Below are 20,600 nucleotides of genomic sequence, written 5' to 3' on the forward strand. Positions count from 1 at the left end.
CAGGGTTTCAGGAAATATTAAAATGTGTCATTTATTTAAAAAAAAGATTTTATTTAATTCTGAATGCATTTCACCAAGCAGGATTTTATCCTTGGTGCCAGGGGAATAGGGCTATTGACTCAAAAGTTTTGATGCAATCTTTTTTGGGGAAACATCTATATGATCACTGCAACGGAAAGTGTTTCAACGTGATTTTTGCACACTTATGTGTTTGCAAACACACAATCTTCATCTTTGATTCTTAGGGAATACTTCTTGGGATTTGATTCAGTTCAGAGTAATTTAGGGTGCTTGGTATCAATCGTTTAGAGCTTAAGCTTAAATTCTGAATACATATAATTTCCCTAAGATCATTATACTTTTCAAAACTGTAAAATTTAGCTTATTTTATTTGCAGAGATTTATTTTGTTCTCTTCCATTTTCCAAGTGAATCATGAGTCTTATATGACCTATTTAGGACCACTAAAGTATACTACATTACTCAGAAGGTTGTAATGCACATACTTTCCCTGTCATGCTTATCAGACTTGAAATAGAAAATTAAATCGAATTCACTTGGCTGAAGAAATACATTCATGCACACATATGATGTCTGCTGTGTGCAAAGGACTATAGTGACCTTCTGCTTGAAGAAACTTATCAACGATTGAGCTCAAATAACTACAGTAAAAATCGTGAAGTTTTTTTCTTTACCCAAATAATGTATTTCATTTTATTTGTTTTTTTCTTGCTCAAATGGATGAGTGTGTGGGCAGAAGAGACATTTCTTTTTTCCTTTTTTGATGTGCTTATTTAAATTCCAAATGTGTTTTTTAATTTTAATTTTTTATTTTTTAAGTGTATTTATTTTGAGAGAGAGAGAGAGAGAGAGAGAGAGAGAGAGACAGCAAGTGGGGAGGGGCAGAGAGAGAGGAGAGAGAGAATCCTAAGCAGGCTCTGCACTTTGAGCATGGAGCCGGACATGGGCTTGAACTACGAACCTCAAGATCATGACCTGAGCTGAAACCAAGAATCGGACACTTAAACTAACTGAGCCACCCAAGTGCTCCCCAAATGTTTTCTTTGAAAAAAGATTTAAATGTATGTACGAACAAGACCAGAGTTCCAGACAAATCATTACCTTTTATATTTTTAGATCAAAGAATTCTTTGAAATTCTTTTTTCATAGAAAGAATCTCAGAATTAGAAGAGACCATAAAGATCATTTAGTTTAACTCCAAAATTTAGATTTTAATTTCCATCCACAGCACTCCATTCAAGTAGTTGTCCAGTAATAAAAACTTTTTACCACCTAAATATTGATTAGTTATTAAAATTAAGTCAGGAATTTAACTTTTAAAAATTATTAGTTCAGTTTGCTACATTGTACAAAAATTATATGGCTTATCTTGCATTTTATCCCCATCTTCACATTTCAATTACTCAATTCTTTGACTCAATTCTTTGGCTGGCAAATTGGGTGTTTACTCATCAAAAGTAAACTGTGAGCCTTAATTAAGTATATTGGGGTAAGGCAACTGAACCAAGCACAAGGATTACAAGGATGAGGATCTATAGCTATAAATAGCCTGGAAATAGCATCATTATTCTTAAATTTTTTTTTTTAACGTTTATTTATTTTTGAGATAGGGAGAGACAGAGCATGAACGGGGGAGGGTCAGAGAGAGAGGGAGACACAGAATCTGAAACAGGCTCCAGGCTCCGAGCGGTCAGCACAGAGCCCGACGTGGGGCTCGAACTCCCGGACCGCGAGATCGTGACCTGAGCCGAAGTCGGACGCTTAACCGACTGAGCCACCCAGGCGCCCCAGCATCATTATTCCTTAATGTGATGTCCCTCTCATGATTATATTTTGGCTACTGATTTTAAAGATTATCTGCTAAGGCTTAGAAACTAGTTTTATGTTAGTAAACATTTCCAATTAATTAATGGAAGAATATTATATATATATATATATATATATATATTCCCCCCCCTCCCCCCCCAGCTAGAATTGCTCTTTCATTAAAGCCCTAACCATTAGGTTCAAAAGATACTTGGGAGATTGGGTCTAATTGATCGTGAAATCTTTTTCTCGTCAGATGAGGTGAGTTATGGATGGATTCACGATTCTTTATTGAGCCACTATTTAACTGAGGGGGGAAACCTCTTAGATGGTTTCCTGCCCTACTCACAAATAAAGCCCAGGGAGGGAACTTCCTTGTCTACTTCTTTCTGTATTTAATAACTGGCAGTTTGATTGTTTAGTTCAACTGTCTAGAGCATGGCGGCCAACTTAACCTGTGATCCAAATCTAGGCTAGTTTGTTTCACTTGCAGGTGAGGTGTTGTCTTAGCTGGGCTGTGGTAACAAAATGCCATAGACTGCGTGGCTTAAACAACAGAAATTTTGCTGGATACCATCTTGCTGTGGACTCACATGACCTCTTCTTTGTGAACAGTCAAGAGAAAATGCAAACGAGCTCTTTGGTGTCTCTTATAAGGATATAATCTCATTATAAGGGCCCCACCTTGATGACCTCACCTAAATCCAATTACCGTGCTAAGACCCCATTTCCAAATACCATGAATTTGGGGTGGGGGAACACTGTCCACAACAGGGGTCCATTCAAAAGCCACAAGTTACACCTTGTGCCAGGCTCAGGAAACCTCACAGACACCAGTCACCACAGGAACTAGGCAAAGGGTATGAGCAGCAGCTTAAGCCAACCAACATCATTCTCACCACTTTCATCATCATCACCTCAAGTGTTCAAACCTGGCACAGAGAAGGTGATCAATACATGCTAAGGAATATCACCAACTGTACCTTGAGGCTTCGTCTTTCAGGGTATTACTTTGTGCTATGTGACGGTGCTTCAAAAACTGGAGGTATCATGTTAATTGTATATTGCACTAAAGATATAGCTACATATTTAAACAATGGAATGTTTATTTGTAATAATAATTTTATTATTGGAATACTGTAGCATGGCACTTACGGAATCAGATATTTGCCATATTCCCTACTGACTGATGTGCGTGTTTCTGGATAAAAGTGCCTACAAACTGACAGGAGCCAGGCCCCTGTAGTACTCCTTATCCTCTCAATCTCCATGTAAACGTTTAATCAGATCATCTCAGCCTCAAAATTTTCCCCCAAAATCTTTTTGCTTTAGTAGTATTTAAAATTTTCAAAAATAAAAAATAAAATAAAATAAAATAAAATTTTCCACGGTGCCTGGGTGGCTCAGTCGGTTGAGCATCTGACTCTTGATTTCAGCTCAGGTCATGATCCCAGGGTCCTGGGATCAAGCCCCACCTTGGGCTTGTGCTGAGAATGGAGCCTACTTAAGATTCTTTCTTTCTCTGCCTCCCTCCCCCACTTGCACGCTCTCTCTCTAAAATAAAAAATAAAATAAAATAAAAAGTAAATAAATAAACATTTCCAATAACACCTTAAAATCCATTTACTTTTATCAAGCACTGGGGACAAGCAGACTACCTAGAATACGTTGCAATCAACATGATCATATGACCCATTATTGCCTTCCAGTGTGGTTTTACCAAACTGAGGCTATTTCTATCTATACTTGTAAATGCTTTACTAATACTTAAACTTGCATTTATGTTATTGAAATCCTCTATCTATTCATAAATGGAAAACGTGTGTATAGTTTCACACATGTGGCATAGATTAAAGGGAATACTTCAGAAACAGCTCAAACAGCTGAATATAGACTTTGGAAACTTCCTCTAGGCTCTTAGTCTGGTAACCATGCAGTTCCTTACTCTTCTATATATTTTACTCTTAATTTCATCAGTAATTTGTAATATGCCATGCAATTAATATCTGTTTTCTAGAATTTCCTTTGCAGGTAATTTCAAATGTCTAAAACGTCACAAAAAATATTATGTCAAACATGCGTGACATGAATCTGAATAATCTGAACAATAATATGAACAAATTTGGTAATCTGATTTCTCAAATTACAGTTAGAAGGCAGCTGCCAAGGCAAGTCTATAGCAGTCACAAGAAGGGACAGCCTGACAGAAAGAAGGATGCAGGAAAACTACTAAAGGACTTTTAAAAAAGGTATAAAAACTACAGAATTATAGTCATGTGGAGCTATTGAGCTTTGGGGAAGTTAGCTATGGGAACACACTGGCCTGTGAAGACATACCAATATATGGCATATTTATAATGATGATTACATGATCAATATTACATTTAGCTATATTCAGAATGAGTTTTGGAAGGCATTACACTGTAGAAAGATGTTTATCCAAAAAGCTTAACACATTTAAAAAAGAATTACAGTCTTGTTTAAAAGAAGAGAAACGTCAGTGGTTTACATAATTGACTTGTTTTTATGCTCCAACGAAATTCTAATCTCAAAAGTCAAGAAAAGTATCTTTCCCAAATATTTTATCAAACCCCGAACATCCTTAACTGCTAAAATATTTGTGCATTTTGAATGTTAATGTGTGTTATTGAAAGTTTAGAATCTGTCATACAGCTGTACCCAATTTATGCATGCACATAGCACTATGGCACGTAGATACAGCAACTCTGGTGTAATGGAAAAAATTGTCTACCCACGGTGGACTGCCTTATATAATGTAAATGTTCAGCAAACATAATGTGCTGACAATTATAATTAGTATTATAAGATTGTAGAAATTACCTTCTATAATTGAAAGAAAGAGAGACTGGCATTTCCTAAGAGCAGAGACTAGCAATCATTCATCCTGAAGAGCAAGTGTGAGTGTGTACGAGTTTGTGTGTGTCACACGTGCTAGGAGCCTCTCTGAGTCTGGTACCCCTCCCCCCTTATGTTACTTCAAAGCTTCTAGCTTACTGGGGTTTAGCTAACGATGCAATGTTTTTCTAAAAACTGCCCATCAAGGAGCTTACAAACTAGACAAGCAATTCAGAGATTTCCTAAAAGTAATCTTTACAGTACTGAGATTTCTGGATGGTAAGGAGGAGAAGGGTTCCAAGCACCTTCCCCTTATCAGCCCTTTTTTCCCATTGATTGGCAGGAGTCGAGACTTTGCAATTTTTGCTTTACTTAGAATTTAAACTACTGCTAATGACTCAGATACCAGATCACACAACAACATAAATCTTAGGGTATAGGAGAATGTACTAGCACATAGTAGAGAAATCTCTGGGAGAACACATGAATATTTTTTCCCCTCAAAACCACTTTAAATGGATCAGCTGTTAGAAAAACTTGCAGCTAACAATCTTAGAAGATACAACTTCAAATATTTCAAAAATTTTTCTTTGCATTACCTACAAAAATGCGTTTAGTTTTTCTTTTAAAAATCACTGTGTGCTTGGGAGCGCCTGGGTGGCTCAGTCAGTTAAGGTCTGACTCCTGATTTCTGCTCAGGTCATGATCTCATGGTTCATGCGGTTGAGCCCTGAGTCAGGCTCTGCACTGATGGTGTGGAGCCTGCTTGGGATTCTCTCTCCTCTCCCTCTCTCTCTCTCTGCCTCTCTCCCACTCATGCACATGTACTCTTCCCCTCTCTCTCAAAATAAATAAATAAACATTAAAAAAAAAATCAGTATGGGCTTGGTGCCAAGATTCTACTGCCAAACAAAAGTACCACCTTATCAAGCAATTTCCTAAAAATAAAAGCATGTTATTTTTGAGACAGACCTGAATTTAGTATTTTGCCACCGCACTTGGAACATTTACTTTAAAAGGCTTTCTTTGTGGCCTGGGAAAATATATGACACTTCTGTACCCACCAAATAGGCAGTCGTGGCACTTCACGTTGCCTGGTCCAAGAGTGATGTGGTTCCACGAAAGGATGTCACTGGCCCACAGATGGCAGCATCTCTCTCCTGCACATACCCCCAAATTAAACCTTGGGTTTTGGTGGAAACTACTGTATCATAATGCCGTATGGGCCACCTTTTTTTATGACTAGTAACTAAATGTCTCATTTTTTAGACTAGATGAAACAAAACACTCTTTGTGGCTTTCCTATTTTGAAGTATTTAGACAATTTCTCTTTTGCTGGAATCATCTATAGCTTTTAAATAGAGCCACTCACTGTGATTCCATTGGATTTCTGGTTTTTCAGTGGTTTCCCTTAGCCTAGTGGTTTCCAAGTTTGGCTGCTCATCGGAATACCCGAGGGAATTATTTTAGGAAGCCTGTTTCCAGGGTCTCACCAAGATCTACCCTGGAATCCCCCAGAGTGAGGCCCAGAGATCTAGATTTGATAAATCTCTCCACATACTGATAATGGTCATCTAGGTTTGGGAACCACTCTCACGACCTGTTCCCTAAACCCCCTTCTGCAACTCTCCTCCTGTGCACAACGATGATGTTTGTCCTTTTCTTGCAGGTTAAACATTTTCTCAGTTTTACCTGCCTTTATATTTTTTCTTGTAAGCTACCTCAAGGACTTTGGTAATGAGAGTGGTGGTAAAACTACCAAATATGCACACAGTATTCTTTTCAGTACTTTTATAAAATGGAAATACATTTAGCAAACACACTGTTATAATATTGTTTTATGATGGTAAGAAATGGGTCACATTTGCAAAACTCTTGAACATAGGTGATCATTTTACAATCAGTGATGAAGTCCAATTTTACATATTTCCTGAAAATTAGATACTATATATTTTGTATTTATAATCCATTTTAGGTTAGATCAATTTAATGTAATTCAACAAACTTTTATTGAGTCCAATCCTAGACACATGGGATATAGAGTTAAGTCCTATATTCTACCCTTCCTCAAAGAATTCATAACATACTAAGGAAGCCAGATATACATTTAACAAAATAGTGTGGAAAAGGTTTAGTATAAGGAGCTGAAGAAACACATTTGAGAAGGATCAACTCTATCAGAGTAGATAGGATAAAAGAAAGGCTTCTTGGAGGAGGTGATACCTGAGTTGGATTTTGAAGGGTGAGTTGAAGTCTGCCAGCCTATCAGTGGAGAACTTGGGGGAGAGGAGGGCATCCATGGGAGAAGTAGCATTGCCTTTGTGCAGGCTGCTACTTCTATCAGTGGAGAACTTGGGGGAGAGGAGGGCATCCATGGGAGTAGCAGCCTGTACAAAGGCATGGAAGTGTGACACTGCACGGTGTGTTTAGGATACAGTGAGTACTTAAGGATTGTTGGTATAGGAGGTTAGCACCTCCTACTGGTGGGGAATGACAAGAAATGAGGTTTCCAAGCTAGACTTGAAGCCTTGTGGACTTGAATACAATGCTCGAGAGCTTGGACTTTAACCTTCAGATGACCAGGGACTGATGCAGGTTTTTAAGTTAGAGAAATGTGATCAGATGGTAATTTTGGGAGGGAAACCCGGCAGCACCCTTTAGGCTGGATGGAAGTGCATTTGGGTGGGGATTAGTCTAGAGGAAAGAGCCAGGTGAAGCTGCTAAGGAAGTGGTGGTGGGAATGGCAGGAGAGGGCGACTTGTGAGACATTCTGAGAGCAGGATGCTCAGTACACTTGGCAGCCCACTGAACGGAGGAGAGAATTGAGGGTGTCGCGTCACCTAGGTTTCTGCTGTGGAGACTAGGGAGATGGTGAAACCGCCACGCGAGACATAAAAACTAGGCTTGAGGAGAAAGACAGTGAGTTCACTTTTAGATATGTATGTTTAACACTTTTGTAGAGTATTAGTCAATACGGTCGATAATAGCCATACGCAAAGAAAGCAATGCCAAGAAAGTTACATAATAAACATATGTGGTTTTTCAGCAAACTAACCTTAGTTAACACATAACCACCTAGTAAGTCATTTAACTATATTTTATTTTGAACCCAAATAGCAACTGCACCTTTGTCTCTGTTCTAAACTAAATGCTCCTTTTAATGTAGCTTTGAAGCCATAATTTTGTTTTCCTCGGAGAAAGGACAGAACTTCTAAAAATTTAGCCCTAAATTACATCTGAAATATCACACACATGGTCATAACTTCATTTCCTGTTTCCCATAGAGTGCCAAATCCACGTGATCCAAAATAGCAGATACTTGAAAAAATAATTCCAAATTTCCTTGGGACATATTTACAAGGCTTTTCAGGCTGTAAAGTGTAACTTCCTGTTTAGATTTTACAAAGACCATTATAAATTACGAAATTAGTTGACCTACCAAGAGATGTACCCTCCTCTGAGAGAAATGAACCACGGGATGTTTGGGTGTCTGGAGATGAATCTAGTATTCAAGATGGGGTTAACAGCAGAGAACACAATCACGGAGAGATGACGGTCTCCCCCTCGCCTGGCTGGGAAGGGACCCTTCTAAGTCCTGATCCTTCTGGGTGCTGCAGTCTGCAGGCCTGGGTTCTATCCCAGGCTACAGTCTCTTGCAGCCATAGGCTTTTATTCAAAATTATCTCGCTCCTGCAGCCCTGATGGCTACCTACCTTGCACACAGCATGTCTATTCTGGATATATTTAATTACGACGGCATCTTCCATCTCCAATCATCCCTAAACACTTCTTCTAGCTTTAAAAAAAAAAAAATCAAAGTATATTTTTTATTAAACTTCTTCATATCCAGGTAGAAAGACTTAATCCTATCATAAAGCATTTACATGTCAGCATCTTTATGTTCTTAATAAGCATCAGCGGGGATTGGAAACTCTAAGAAGGAGTCTCTAGGAAACAGAGTAGAACTCTGGTGGGTGTTGTGCCCTTCCTGGACACCTTTTCCCAGCTGACACATTCATCCTCCAGCTCTGTGTTAAACTGCGAGTTGTACTTTTGTGGATGATAGCCACTTATGCTTTCCGAATTTTTAAACACATTTAGAATTTCTGGTGACCGTGCTTTATTAAAGAATATTCCTACTATTGACTATTTTTATACTTGTCTTTTCTGTCCTTTAGTGTTCTTCTAACTGTAGACAATTGGCAAAGCCTATAGCAAAAATAACAATAACTTAAAAAAGGAACGACAGCAATGTGCATGAAGCACTACTTTGTGTAAAGTATTTTCCATGCATTATCTCATTTAGTAGTATGTACATAGGTGGACATTTTCATTCCACAGACAAGAAAACGAAAGTTTAGAGAAGTAAACTAACTTGCCTAAGGTAATAGGGAGTATGAGCAGAGGCTCCCTTCCATGCAGACTGATGCAAAATCCTCATCCCTGCACGAGTCCCAGAATCACCTAAAAAGTAATGCAGGCGTGGTGGAGGTGGGCATTTGGAGAGACACTGAACAAAAAAAAAAATAGTGATGGTGGTGAGGTTATCATGTTCCCATGTACACGAAACAATTCAACCTAATAAAACAGAACTAGTAAATTTTATCTCTTTCAAAGATGAGAACAATTCTTTTGATCTAAAGAAGCTGTTTTCAAAATACGGTCAGGGATGCCTGAGGACCAGAGACCCTTCCAAGGGGTCTGTGTGATCAAAATTATAATAATACTGTGAGGTCAAAACTGTTTTCATAAGAATACTAAGTTACTTATTTTCTCACAATTGTGCTCAGAGGGAAATTTGCCAATGACTGTCGGACACAGGATACTGCCAGCCACACAGTGAGAGCAGAAGCAGGTGTAAGAATGCAGCTGTCTTCTGTTAAGCCTAACATTAAAGAGATTTGCAAAGATGGCAAAACAATGCCACTCTTCTAAATTTTTTTTGGAATTTTCATAAATATCTTATGCATATTAACATGCAATGTTTAATATTTTTATTTTTAAATGAATTAAAGACAGTTAAAAGTTTCTCAGATTTCTTTTTTTTTTTTAATGTTTATTTATTTTCAGAGAGAGAGTGTGAGCTAGGGGAGGGGAAGAGAGAGAGGGAGAGAGAATCCCAAGCAGGCTCAACATTAAGAGAACAGAGCCCGACACAGGGATCAATCCCACAGACTGTGAAATCATGACCTGAGCCGAAATCAAGAGTCGGATGCTTAACTGACTGAGCCACCCAGGCACCCCTCTCAGTTTTAATTATAACAAAGTAAGCATTGACAGATAATAACCCATATAACCAAAAGCTTTTTGAGGTCCTCAATAAAAAGTGCAAAGGTGTAGAATGAAACCAGAGTCTGAAAACCCCTTGTCTATAAATCAGTTATAGAGTATGTATTATAGAGTCAATTATAGAATACCTTTATCCTTCAGAATTATTTGAACATGCATACATGGAAATGAATTCAGATGTATCAGCACAGCAGCTCTGAGAGTTTAGCTAAGGGTAGTTACCGTATCACTAAATCACAAACATAGCTCCCGCATGTTTCCACTTCACAGAGGGGATCTGAATAACATGTGCTATAGTGACATGTTCTCTCAGCAAGGCTATGAGAAACTAAAATTTTCTTACAGTTCAAAAGGGTGAACAATAAACTACCACAAAAGCTGGTGCCTTGAAAATATACACCAATGTGACTTCGCAACTAACACAGATTTTTATTTTCAACCTATACTTCCACACGAGAAACACCATGATAATCACTGATGTGAGAGCATGCCCCTTTCCACCAACAAAAATTTGGGGATAGATTATTAAAGATGTCTACTCTAAGAGACAGAAGGAGGCCCTTCACACAATTTATCTTTCTGTGAATTGAGTTTCCATTTCTCTTTTTATGTGCACTCCTTTCCTTCTCTTGCAAACCCCATGACGCTTCCTAAAAAGTCTTTGGTTTTTATTCTCTTTTTTAAAGTACAATAGATAATATAAAAGAGAACAAAGGAGACACGTTGACATGGAGAGAACCACTTGCAATCATTATACCATATAATAAGTGGTTCAAGTCTTCAACTGGATGGGTTTTTAATTGACGTCAGTTCTTCTATTAAAATGAGCTGACAGTGAGCTATTAAAACTCTGTAAACATTTGACAATGTGCTATAGGAGAGTTACTCTTCAGTAATTAGAAACATGGTATCATCCCAGCAATATCCAGGTAAAGCAGGACACCTCTGAGAACTAGTATATTTGTATCCATCCCACACTTACCCAGTGCCTACTGAAGTGCTACTTCCTGAGGATATGAACAGGAACCTTTCCTGCCTCTGAGGCTCACAATCAACCAGAGCAGATGCCACGGCCACAGATGATTATAACACAATATGTTAAGTGTCGTAAAGGCTGATGAAAGCTGTGCTCTGAGAAGAGCAGGGTGGGGGGCCATGATGGACAAGTGGGATTTCGCTGCACTGCTGGAGCTGGTGAGGGCCCTGGGTGAGCCAGCAAGGTGCCTGGTGTCCCCCTGCCTCACGAGTGGTGTGGTTATGTGGAGAACAGTGTGCATGTGCCCATATACTGATGCATACAGGGGCTGGGGATTGAGGCAGAAGTGAGGCTAGAAAGGCATGCTCACCATGTAGAAAACATCATGGGTAAACTGGACCCAGGCTGAAAATTATCCAGAGAGATTCATTTTTTAAGTTCCCAGAGGACCTCATTTCAGCATTTCATCTATATGACAATTCTTCAAGGACCACCAAAAACCTCACTGCAGCAAGGTTTGAGGGAATGATTTAAAAATAATGTTCTTGCAGCTTGACCTGTTAAGAATTTTATACCACATGGGCCATTCAATGAAGAGAAAAAGCCTATTAAAAAATACAATATTAGGGGAACCTGGGTGGCTCAGTTAAGCGTCCAACTTTAGCTCAGATCATCATCTTGCGGTTTGTGGGTTTGAGCCCCGTGTTGGGCTCTGTGCTGACAGCTTAGAGCCTGGAGCCTGCTTCGGATTCTGTGTCTCCCTCTCTCTCTGCTCCTCCTCCGCTCGCACTCTCTCTTTCTCTCTCAAAAATAAATCATTAAAAAAACTAAAAAAAAAAAAAAAACAACCACAACAGTATTAAACTTAAAACTATTTAAAGACTAAAACATATTTGTGTCACAATATGCTTACAGAGTAATATATGACCAAAATGTAATCTACAAAAATCATATTACATAATCAGATACTAGCTTCTGAAAGTTAGTTCTCAAGGTACAAATTGTAGTTAACTAAGAGAAAGAGTTTTAGAAATAAGAATATGGTTCTAGCTGAGAAATACTTCTATTTGAATTGGACTACTTTTTGAGTTATTGTTACAATCTAGTCATAGGTATAAACTATAATAATAATATATAATATAATATGATATAATATAATATAATATAATATAATATAATATAATTGGCTGATCTAGATTTTTGTATCTGAGTACATGCACATACAAATGTGTGTGTGTGGGGCGCCTGGGTGGCGCAGTCGGTTGGGCGTCCGACTTCAGCCAGGTCGCGATCTCGCGGTCCGTGAGTTCGAGCCCCGCGTCGGGCTCTGGGCTGATGGCTCGGAGCCTGGAGCCTGTTTCCGATTCTGTGTCTCCCTCTCTCTCTGCCCCTCCCCCGTTCATGCTCTGTCTCTCTCTGTCCCAAAAATGAATGAAGAACGTTGAAAAAAAAAAAAAAAAAAAAAAAAAAAAAAAAAAAAAAACAAAACAAATGTGTGTGTGTAAACTATAATCTAAAGTCTTATTATTCTTCAACTTCCATGGATAATTCTCACCAAACTATTAGAAGAGTTGCATAATTTAAAAGATAGTTCATCCTCTTCTTTTTTGAAATATGGGATTCAGTTTATTTGGCAGCATCCATGGAGTCCCAAGTTTAGCAACAGCTGATAATAATGTTTTTTTTCTGGTTTTTGACTTATGGTAAAATAATCACAACTATGTTGGCACGGCCAGCATTTCTCACTGTGAATGTTTTTAAGTGTTCAATATTTGTATATGCTGTGTATCATCTGAAGCAGATGTTTTCTCTAAAAAATAATCAAAAAGAGAAAGATTATGTTTGCATTTTCTTTGTTCAAGGTGTTTATTGCATCTCAGAGGGCGTACATGCACTGGGGTTTTAAACTGAAATAGAAAGAAATGCCATTTTGAAATTGGTTTTAGGTAATTTTTCCCCATTACAGTGTATGTTATCCCCACAGTAAATTCAGATACAACCACTTTTAAATGGTACCATACATCTATTAAATAATTTGAAAAATAGGCAAACACCTTTCCAACCCAGTATGCTTTTACAAAGAGCTGCCAAGCCACTAGCAACACTGATCAACAGTGACCTCATTTATGCATCAAAATCTTAAGCCAAGCCATCAGCACATACAGTATGACAACAAATTAAAAATTAAAGAATACAATATGTACAGTAAAGGATACAATTCTCTGAATTAGTTTAAATTCTAATCACAATGGTACAACGAAACCTACTTTGAGCTCAGTTGAGGGATGGAAGAACACTAGTCTACAGAACACACAAAGAAATACTAAATTAACAGATGTACATAAAACCCACAATAAAATAAAAATATTTGCAGTAATCTTTAAATTACAGATATACCTCGGGGTGCCTTCATAATCATCTGAATAGCACATCTCTAATTTCATTTTCACGGACGTGATAGAAACAGACCCTTTACTTTTCAGTGCATTTAATCAAGAATGAATAAATAGGTCAATTTAGATGCAAAACCTGTCAAATATAATCAAAATATACATTTTAATATAGCAGTGATTACATATGGAATTCTTTCCATATGATTTTTTCATTCTTGATAAGGTAGATTCAAGGAGAAGTATTTATTATGGACGTTAACCCTTATATTTTTTAAAACAAAATTTCTTAACATATACAGTGCCACAAAAATAAACATTTCTCACAACAGTTGAAGTTCCTGTGATTGGAAAAATGTACTCCACACCGAAAAAGTTTTGTATATTTAAGAGTGTTTTCCTTACTATTTGATATTATCACACTATGTTTGTAACAGAGATACAGAGAAAAAGAGAATTCATGGGGAGAGTTTAGGTTTGTCCAAAAGTCATATATACATTGAAACCTTCAAAAACACAGACACATCTTTCCAAATGGCTCACCACACAACAGCTGCGTCATCCGTCCATGGGCGAGGTCCAGAAAAGCACTAAAGGCATCAGGAACATCCATTCATTGTTTTTACATCGTACAACACACAAATAACCCAAATACACTACAATTTTGAGAGTAGGGATAACAGCTAAGGTAGTACACATTCCTAATGTTCACTTTCACAGCTGTGCTACACATTTTGGAAGAGAAGTTACGAGTAAGCATTGGGTTTGGTACTGGTGGCTCACTTTGAAACTCTGAGCATCAATTTTATTTGAAGTCTCCAAACTCATTATTTTTTTCCTATTCAGTCACAAAAATTGCAGCTGTAAAGATAAAAAGCACTTGAGTTAGAAACAATATTACACACTCCTCAAACATACTACCTCCCTTTCAATTTTTATTTCACAGTTACTATGAAAAATCTTCATGCAAAATGTTTCTGTATAACAAATTCACATTTATATACCTTTCACAATTCTTTGCTTAAAGTTTTAGCAAGGAAAAAAATTTTTTAAAAAACTTTTAATGTATAGTTTCATTTTAGATAAAAATAGCAAAATTTTGAGATGTGGATACTTATTAGAAATCTTAGTAGTGAGACATCTGCTATTAATTAAGAACAGTTCACCTTTAAAACAGGGCAGAAGGGGGGAAAAGGAATGGCAGTCGTTTTCATTATTTTTTGCTTCTTTTCAGTTATGGTGTTCACTGAGTCACTAAACAGTTGAACAAGTAACAGAATAGAGGAGGGAGATTTCCATGGCAATTTAGTGCCTTTGCGAATACCACTTCCCCCTTTACTCTGGCCAGTCTGTGCTTTACCAGGCACCTCTGCCAGGAAATCTTCCTGGGGTGAAGCCTTAATCACATGGGTAACTCTTTTTCATAAATTAGTCTGTGTCTGTCTCCCTTGTGACTGTGAACCTTTGGGCTTGGGGCTGTCTCAAGCATCTCTGTCTCAGGTGCTCATCAGAGTTCCGGGCATATGATGAGAGTGATATTTACTGAATGAATGAGAGGTAGATAAAAGGCTGCTCCCTGCAGTATCCTTGGTAGGTCCTGAAACTTTAATGGCTAAGAAGTGCTCATTGTCTCATTTATGCCTACCCTAGCCCAATCCAACCAAAAGTGGAAAAGAAAAGTTAGGCACAAGGAGAAATTACTTGGCTGAGATGTCAAGGCCTTAAAATGATAAAACTTACTAACTTTATATAAGAAAAAAACATCAAGTAGGATTCCATAAAAATATTAGTAGGCATTAGAGAAAGTTTAAATATACATATGTATATGTATGTATGTGTATGTGTGTGTGTGTGTGTATATATATACATATATATACACACATATATATATACATATACATATGTGTGTGTGTGTGTGTGTACACACACACACACACACACACACACACACAAAATAAAAATTACATTGGACAATGGCCCAAAAATGTTGACACTCTTACTCTTCCTCTAGTGTGTGACCTTGGGCAAATCACTCAATGTCAATGATCAGTTCATTCAGCTGTGCAATGGAGACAAAAAGTATCTGGCTAGTTTATTCCACAGGATTTAATTTCTCACAAAGATGACCAGAGGAGTTCATGATTAGGAAGTGGATATGAAAAGTACTGTGCAAAAAAAAGCAGCATTATTACTGTTTATCCACTTTCTGCAAGTATTTGTTGAGAATCTACCCACTGTGTTAGGTTTGGGGTTAGTAGTAAACATTTTTCCTTTATTGGTTTCCTTCCATAAGTCCATTAATCATCACTGCATAAATTATACTAGAAATTTAAAACTACAGCATTAGAAATTTAAAATTCTGCTTGAATGCAGAAATGCAAAGGGTAACAATCTAGGCTTTATTTGATAGGTCAAAAAAGTATAAACAAATACAAAATACAATTTTGTAGTCAAGTATATTCTTAGATGATTTCTAAATGCAATATTATAAATGTTAGCTTTTTATAAATTCCAATCATCAGGTAGTAAAGTGGTAATTTTCTAATTTACCAAGCTGGTAACTTTTTGCTTTATCAGTAAAATTTTTGTGCTTTTCAGGACAACTTGGAGGCTTTTCTCTCTCTTAGTTTTATAAATTAAGATTTAAAAAAATTTACTGATAATTCATTAATGGCTTTTAATACTGACTTAATAAGTATAAACACTCAAATTATTACTCTATACATGTATTCAAAGCACAGAGGTACAAATATCATACCTGAAATAGCTAAGCACTGCATAGGTCATTATTGCAAGCCCACAGGAAAAGCTCAATATTAGATACCTTAAATTGTTTACAAGAAATCCTTGATGTTAAGATCCGCTAATGGGTCCTTTGCTGGAGGTTTCTTGGGACTCTGAGTGGCAGGTGTAGGGCTTGGAGAAAGCTAATGGGGAAAAGCCAGCCCAAGATAGCAGAAAGAGAAATCAAACAGAGAGACAGGTAAGCATTAGGCAGAGCACATACCACAGAAACCAAACATGCAGAAGATCAGATGGCTAAAGGTTTATAAAATCTACTTTGTTCTACTCAGCCACAGTGTTGTGTTTAATTTTGGATTCATAAAGTACATTTCAAATGATATTTGGCTTTCTCAAAATTCTCTGACAGCAGATTTTGCCCAAGTAGTATTTGAGGACTCAGGCAGAACAATATGAGTAAGAGTTAGGGAAGACATGGAAAACTAGTCACATACAGATATTATGAATATGGAGTAAAAAAACACAACAATCAATTGCTCTATACAAAAGCATTTTTACTTTGAGTTATCAGTACCACTAAGCTAATAAAGGAATTATAATAACTTTTCCTTACAGTGAGAATGAGTTTGAAGGAAAAATTGAAAGGAAATAATTTGCAGAAAGTCACTTAAGAAATTACTTTAAATTATTAGCTAGGTATCCCAGAATTTCATACAAAGCATTTTAAATGAAAACAAGTTTGGGGGCACTGTCTGTTTCAGATGGGCAAAGAGTTTCCCAGTTATGAATGTCAGTAAATTGTATTGCCTGTCCGGCTCACAGAGAGGGCTAATTCCTAAATGCCATAGGATAAAATCATATTGTACTGTTAGCAAAAGCAACAAAGAATGAACTTACCTTGATTCTCTTTAATTAACACCCATATTATTTCATTACGTGACAGAAATAAGCTTTGGAAGCAGGCTTTTGCAGGAGTGTCAGGGTATGAGGCCTTGGAAAAGGTCACGTAATCTATGTAGGGTAATAATTTACATGGATCCTTAGAGTCTAATTATTCTCCTACCCTGTAACAGGATAGAAATCTCTGATTGTGGGTAGTGATATATGTTTTCATTGGTTCAATAAATAGAGCTCCAGAAGTAAGGATTTTTAGATTTGTTCCCATGTCTAGAAACTATTGAGTGACTGTAGTACCTATCAGTCAAATTTCCTTTTTGAAAAGCAGGAATCCTACTTCACAGGAAGATCAGGAAGAAAATAAATGCAAGTGTTGAAGTTGTTCGGAAGGTAAGAAACTCAAGAGTTGGTTCATCATGAATAATTTGGTTAGATGACATCATCATGATACCAACCAAATGAGATAGAGTGGAACAGTCCAGGTGTCAGTAATGAAAAACTGTTTTGTTTTCTGAAGTTACAAAATCATATTTTACTATCCAGTATAATCACCTCTGATGCTTCTCTGATATGGGAAATACAATCGAAAACTTTTATTAAAATGGCATACTGTTTCCTAAATCACTATAAATTCAATTAAATGATTAAAACACGATTTTCATCATGCCATCTATTTTTCATTTTCATTCTTTGAATTAAGTAAATGAACTGATGCTATGTAACACTGGCATTATGCAAGAGAAACAACTATTTAAATAATATTATGTTAATTTATTTTTAAAGCTTTCAGCACACTAAATACAATAAGATTTTAAAAGCCTCAATAATAATTCTTCCAAGTAATAAAAATAGAAATGTTCTGCCTTTTTTCAAAAAAGTGGTAGTCATGGGTATATTCAACCATCACGAAAACATTCATAATAAATCAGGTCCTTCCTACAATTTAAATATATCTAGATTAAATTAAACCCCAACTATTACCCCCAGAACCTTCCTCACTCCCTTCAGAAACCACATGAGGTAGGGTCCATTTGTCTCAGAGCAGGGTAGAAAATTTCTCAGGAAGCCAGTATTTTGAGTATGGCCTTGAAGGCTCGAGTTTCTCACATTCTAAATTTATCTCTTTGAACACCCATCATTCTCTCTTCTGGTCACTGTGGCTTTTGAGGGGTTAAAGAAGCTGAAAGTAAAATTTGGGAATGGGTAGGGAGGATGGATTTTAGAGACGATGAAAGGAAGCCAAAGAGGTTAAAGTATTCTCAGAAAGTTCAAAGTAGGTATCCGAAGGATAACACAATATAAACACCATTTGGTAAGTTAAAAACATTATAGAAGTGAAACCATTTGCCAATACCATTACATTGTATTTGAGCTATTTGTTTTGCTTTGCTCAGCATGGTGCTAGTAAAGTCATACTTGGTGTTTTGACTCCATCCATGGCAGTTTCTCATGGTGAAAGCCTCTTTGGTTCTACATATACCCTCACCTTGGCCAGGACATTTATAAGAGGAATCAAGAACTGGTTACTCATCAGCATGACTATCACTATTAGCAAAACAATTCAGCAAAATGTACATGCCTTAGCATCTTTGTAAGCAAAGGTAGCACTTTGTGTAGTAAGAAATAGGGCCTCATCTAAAGAGGGGTTTGTCGTTTGTCCTGAATCTTGGTAGGTAACCCTTAAACCTATGGAATTTCCTGAGTGATAGGAATGTCTTTGTCATTCAGGGTGGACAAAGGTTCTTGGAACCACACCTGACAGTCGATGCTAGTAAGAGGACTCAGGGTGGGGACTGGCCACACCAGAAATACCAGTATGATTAGAGTGTTGGCTCTTGGGGCTACATGATATCAGCCTGACTTTCAGTGAGGTGGGGGGGGGGGGGGTTGGAGATTAAGTTCAACCACAGAGACAAGAATTCCTATATACGGACAAGTCATTCCTATATACGGAAACTTCAATACAAACGCGGCACGCGTCCCCAGGTGCAGGGGAGCTTCCTGGGTTGGCGATACTGCATGTATATTGTTATACACGGATGCCAGGTGAGTAACACACTCTGGAGGGCAAAGAAGCTTCATACTTGGGACCTTCCCAGTTCCAGATTTCACCCTGCACATCTTTTCTTTTGGCTACATCTAATTTGTATCCTTTCACTATAATAAAACTGCAATACATTTCATGCTTTCCTGAGTTCTGTGTGTTATTCTAGGAAATTGTCTGAGAACCTTCAAATTTGTAGGCAGCTGGTCTGAAGTGAGAGGGTAGCCCTTGGGACTCTCAAACTTGTGGCTGGTGTCTGAAGTGAGGGCAGCCTTGTAGTTTGATAGGAGAATATAGGATAGGATTCAGTAGGCAGAGAGGGAAAGATTAGGACCTGAAGTCCCTGGGTGGAGGAAAACACCTATTTTGGAACAATGCGGGGAGCACCTGACCACAGCAAAACCCCTCAGGCTTAAGGTTTTTCTTAAGAATGTAACAGACCCCACCTACTCCCCCCTCAGGTTTTCCTTCAGGAATTGGACAAAAGACCTAGGTATGGCCCGAGACCACCCACATACAATGGAAACGAGCCAATCAGGAATGGACAACCCAACACCTAGAGCTATCAAGCCAATAAGGGTAGAACCTAGGAACAAGGGGGAAGGGAAGGGAGGGCTGACCAGAACCTTATAAAACAAGGACCCTCACCTATAGTCCTCGGGCATTCACTTTCAAATGTCCCCTCTCTGTAAAGAGAGCTTTCCTACTATTCTTCCTTTCTGATCTTATACTCTAGTAAACTTTTGCCTGCTACTCATTTTGTGTCCACCTCTTCATTCTTCAAAGCGGCCAGACAACGAATCCCGGTGTTGTGGTAAAAAATCCTGCAACAGTAGGGGCTGCTCCCCTGGACTCTGCAGTTTGGCTACTTGTTGTCGTTAGTATCACAACGCCTGGGCAAACCTGGTGGTCTGGAGGACTGCGGTCCCTATCCCTGGGTTTACCTAACTCTGGAAACACATAATAAAACTACGAATCAGAAGTACTCATTTTTACAGAATAAATGCTCAGATACTTTAAATGTCTAGCTGTTCTCAGGAATTATTCCGAATTAAGTAGGAGAGGAATGGAGGGACTTAGGATAGGAAGTTACTTCTATTCATTTTTCTCACACTATTGCTAATCTGTCTTTCATGTTCCCCTAACTTCTGAAGCAACAGATATAAGGATTATATCAGGTAAAAGATTAAAGAGTCTGCCACATGGCAGTTTTATACTCACACATTAATGTCATTATTTTGAGGACATTAAAAAACTGACCTGTGTGCCAGGTACAGCTGCAGCTCCAAAGGGTGGCCTCATCATGGGCTGTGCAAACATCACTGGCTGCTGAGGCATCATGGGCATGCCAGTCCCAGCCGGAGGCTGAAAAGGAAGAGTGGTTCACAGCCTAAGTGGAATCCACTATGGTCACATGATGGGGAAAAGATAGGGTAAAATGGGCAGAGAGGGAAATGTTAGGACTTGGGGTCCCTGGGTGGGGAAAAACACCTATTTTGGAAGAATGTGGGGAGCACCTGACCACAGCAAACCCCCCATCAGGCAGAAGGTTCCTCTTAAGCATGTAGCAGACACCACCT

The 20,600-nt window shown here is 37.9% G+C and overlaps 1 protein-coding gene across 4 annotated transcripts in view; it reads right to left on the reverse strand.

Moving 5' to 3' along the window:
• Positions 1–14,139: 14,139 nt before the first annotated feature.
• SNAP91 (synaptosome associated protein 91) overlaps positions 14,140–20,600 on the reverse strand; it is a 145,006-nt gene continuing 138,545 nt past the window's right edge. For all 4 annotated transcript variants that reach the window (XM_042939273.1, XM_042939272.1, XM_042939271.1 and 1 more), the window contains 3 exons: positions 20,281–20,385; positions 16,162–16,264; positions 14,140–14,198 (listed from right to left, as the gene is read on the reverse strand). In XM_042939273.1, the coding sequence (XP_042795207.1) occupies positions 16,172–16,264; positions 20,281–20,385 (198 nt within the window). In that variant the 3' untranslated portion in view covers positions 14,140–14,198; positions 16,162–16,171. The remainder of the gene's footprint in view (positions 14,199–16,161; positions 16,265–20,280; positions 20,386–20,600) is intronic.

This window comes from Panthera leo, chromosome B2 (assembly GCF_018350215.1).
Source record: "Panthera leo isolate Ple1 chromosome B2, P.leo_Ple1_pat1.1, whole genome shotgun sequence".
NCBI lineage: Eukaryota > Metazoa > Chordata > Mammalia > Carnivora > Felidae > Panthera > Panthera leo.